General features: G+C 40.7%; 1 protein-coding gene across 1 annotated transcript; it reads left to right on the forward strand.

Moving 5' to 3' along the window:
* On the forward strand, positions 1 to 3,911 carry LOC112710907 (uncharacterized). Its single transcript, XM_025763371.3, has 2 exons — positions 1 to 3,021; positions 3,244 to 3,911. Exons 1-2 carry the CDS (start codon positions 339 to 341, stop codon positions 3,651 to 3,653), a joined length of 3,093 nt encoding a protein of 1,030 aa, XP_025619156.1. The 5' UTR covers positions 1 to 338; the 3' UTR covers positions 3,654 to 3,911.
* The last annotated feature ends 323 nt before the right edge of the window (positions 3,912 to 4,234 follow it).

Consider the following 4,234-nt stretch of genomic DNA (forward strand, 5'->3'; position numbering starts at 1 on the left):
ATGTTATGATGTCTGTGATAATTGAGATGAGTCCAAAGATTGACAGTCATTAGATTGCTTATGATTAGCTGGTTCAGATCCCAAGTACCCACGTTTATTATAATATCCTTTAAATTAATTATCCTCTTTTTTTTTTTTTTTAGTTATTATCTAATCACTAATCACCTTATTAACTATAAACTAATTTGTCTCTCACAGATTTCTATAACTTTCCCTCCTCTTCTCCCCCTTGTTTCTTTGTTCCCAGCACTTGAAACAAAAAAATGCAACAAAATTAAGAGGAACTATAGCAGAAAAAGTAGAAAAGTTAATAGCCAACACAACAAAAGCAAGAAAAAATGCACACTCACTTGATTCTAGTGCTCTTCTTGTACTGTTGCATTGGCTTCTCTGTTACTTTTTCTGAGCGAGCTCAAGCTCAAGCTGCATCAGATGATGAATTGTCCACTCTGCTAGCGATGAAGTCGAGTCTCGTTGATTCGAGGAATCATCTGAAGGATTGGCAGATACCAAGCAATGCAACACAGTCTGCAGCAAGTTCAATAATACATTGTAATTGGACTGGAGTTTTTTGCAACTCTAGAGGCTTGGTAGAAGGTCTTGATCTCTCCAACATGAATCTTAGCGGCCGTGTATCGGATGGAATCCAATTCCTTTCAAGCTTGTCTTATTTCAACATAAGCTGCAACAGTTTCGCTACATCATTGCCAAAGTCACTGTCCAACCTCACCTCAATGAAGACCTTTGATGTGAGCCAGAACTTCTTCACTGGCAGCTTTCCCAGTGGTCTTGGAAGAGCTGCAGAATTGAGATCAATTAATGCGTCAAGCAATGACTTCTCAGGGCTTCTTCCTGAGGATATTGGAAACGCGACAATGCTCGAGAGCCTCGACTTTCGCGGGAGCTACTTTGTAAGTCCAATTCCCAAGAGTTTCACAAATTTGCAGAAGCTCAAATTTCTTGGCCTTTCAGGCAATAACTTCAAAGGGGAGATTCCGGATTATCTCGGTGAACTTTCTTCTCTGGAGACATTAATTATGGGATACAATGAGTTCAAAGGTGAGATCCCAGCGGAGTTTGGGAATCTGACCAATCTTCAATACCTTGATTTGGCTGTAGGCACTCTCAGTGGACAAATACCACCTGAATTGGGTAAGCTGAAAAATCTTACGACAGTTTACTTATACAGAAACAACTTCACTGGAAAAATTCCGCCTCAACTTGGCAGCATAATGTCACTAGCATTTTTGGATCTATCTGACAATCAAATCTCAGGAGAGATTCCAGAAGAACTTACTAATTTGGAAAAGCTGCAGCTTCTGAATTTGATGAGCAATAAAGTTACTGGTCTAGTACCGAATAAGCTTGGCGAATTGAAGAATTTGCAGGTGCTTGAGTTGTGGAAGAATTCTTTAGAAGGTCCTTTGCCTGTTAACCTTGGAAAGAACTCTCCATTGCAGTGGTTGGATGTGTCCTCTAACTCGTTATCTGGGGAGATCCCACCAGGTTTGTGTACTACAGGCAATCTCACAAAACTAATCCTCTTCAACAATTCCTTCTCTGGTCCCATTCCAACTGGACTTCCAAATTGTTTGTCCTTGGTTCGTGTTCGGGTTCAGAACAATCTTATTTCCGGGACTATTCCGGTCGGCTTTGGAAACCTTCCGGCCCTTCAACGGCTGGAGTTGGCAAAGAACAATCTCACTGGCCAAATTCCTATAGACATTACCTTATCCTCATCTCTCTCTTTCATTGATGTATCATGGAACCACCTTCAATCTTCTCTACCTTCTGAGATTCTCTCTATTCCAACCCTTCAAACCTTCATTGCCTCTCACAACAGCTTCAGAGGCAATTTCCCAGATGAGTTTCAGGACTGTCCCTCTCTCTCTGTTTTGGATCTTTCAAACACCGAACTCTCTGGAAAAATCCCAGAAAGTATTGCTTCGTGTCAAAGATTGGTGAACCTTAACCTTAGAAACAACCAATTGACAGGTGGAATCCCCAAATCAATCACAAACATGCCAACCTTATCTGTTCTTGATCTGTCCAACAATTCACTCACAGGTGAAATACCTGAAAACTTCGGCATTTCCCCGGCCCTCGAAACGCTGAACCTCTCCTACAACAAGCTCGAGGGTCCAGTACCATCAAATGGCATCTTAATGTCCATAAATCCTAATGATCTTGTAGGCAACCCTGGTCTCTGTGGCAGCAGCATTCTCCCTCCATGTTCTCAGAATTTCACTGTCACAACCCATCAAAAACCTGGCAAGCACACCAAACACATCATCATCGGTTTCTTGACCGGCATTTCAGTGATCATTTCCATTGCTGCAGCATACTTAGCTGGCAGATTTATATACAACAGAACCTACTTGTACAACAATTTCATCCATGATTGGTTCAAAAGTAGCAATGAAGATTGGCCATGGAGACTAGTAGCATTCCAAAGGGTGAGTTTCACAAGCACCGAGATCCTAACTTGCATAAAGGAGTCAAATGTCATAGGAATGGGAGCCACCGGCATTGTTTACAAAGCCGAAATCCATAACAGACCGCACATGACAGTCGCTGTTAAGAAGCTCTGGAGATCAGGATCAGACATAGAGAATGGCTACAGTGATGTGGTAAGAGAAGTGGAGCTCTTAGGGAAACTAAGGCACAGGAACATTGTGAGACTATTGGGGTATGTGCATAATGAGAGAGATGTTATAATGGTTTATGAGTACATGGCTAATGGGAACTTGGGGAACGCACTGCATAGTGGTGAACAATGTGAGAGGTTGCTTGTGGATTGGGTTTCAAGGTACAACATTGCTCTTGGTGTTGCTCAAGGGCTTCACTATCTTCACCATGATTGCCATCCACCTGTTATTCATAGGGATATTAAGTCCAATAATATACTTCTTGATGCAAATTTGGAGGCGCGGATCGCGGATTTCGGCTTGGCGAAGATGATGATCCATAAGAATGAGACTGTTTCAATCGTGGCTGGATCATATGGTTACATTGCACCAGGTTAGTCTTCATTGTTCTATAGATTATTTAGCCATATGCTAGGACCTAACTATAAACTTTTCCATATTAACTCTTTGGTGCAGAAACTCTTATTCTTAAACTATTCTCATCAAGACCGAAAAAAAGAAAGAACTACTTTCATGTTCTTTGTTAGTTACCTATCAAGATGTCTTTGTTATTTTATTTACAAGGGACATAACATTTTGATGTTTGTGGTTTCAGAATATGGATATACCCTGAAGGTGGACGAGAAGATTGATATATATAGTTATGGTGTGGTGCTTTTGGAGCTAGTAACTGGAAAAATGCCATTAGACCCTTCGTTTGGAGAATATGTGGACATAGTGGAGTGGATAAGAAACAAGAGGAGCAACAAAGCACTGGAAGAAGCACTAGACCCAAGCATAGCTGGTCAGTGCAAGCACGTCCAAGAAGAGATGCTTCTTGTGCTGAGAATAGCACTCCTATGCACTGTGAAGCTTCCCAAGGAAAGGCCATCCGTGAAGGATGTTATCACAATGCTCGGAGAGGCGAAGCCGAGGAGGAAGAGCGTCTGCCGTGATAGCAGGGCCCAAGATGGTGCCCTGGAAAAGCCAATATTTACTGCATCGCCGGTAGTAAGCCTTCTGTAGCAACAGCTAACCTTGCTACCTCTGAATTCTTACTTGTATGCCTTATCTCCAAAGAAATTAGTCCGCCTACCTTTTCTTTTATCTTAAGTCTCCTTCCTTTGAAGAGTCAAATCCTAGTATATGCATGTATTTCCACGAGGATTTGCGTAGTTCTTTTCTTCACTTGAGGAGGAAAAAGATTTTTCAGAAACACAGTAAGCATAGAAATTGTACATCAACTACTAAATGTGATATTTCAATTACCGTTTTCCATCTCAATGAAGGTGCCTTTAGAATTTGTTCTTATACCACCATTAACGGTGATTTGAACTGATTAACTACCTTCCCCAGCTAAACACGTTGAAATTTTGGGGTTAATAGTTAATAACAGGTGATTTCTTCCAAACCCAAAGTAATGTTATGGGTTTTTAACCCTTGGTTAGGTGTCACCATCTGAACTATTAATCAAATAAAATTTTTAAAAGTTCATTAATTAATGAAGTGGAATAGTCAAACTTTTTAATGAACCCATAACATAAGCATATTATATCGTACTTAATGAATAGTTAGTGTATATACATACGGTATAATTTAAAGGGAGT

Source organism: Arachis hypogaea, chromosome 9 (genome assembly GCF_003086295.3).
Source record: "Arachis hypogaea cultivar Tifrunner chromosome 9, arahy.Tifrunner.gnm2.J5K5, whole genome shotgun sequence".
Classification (NCBI taxonomy): Eukaryota; Viridiplantae; Streptophyta; class Magnoliopsida; order Fabales; family Fabaceae; genus Arachis; species Arachis hypogaea.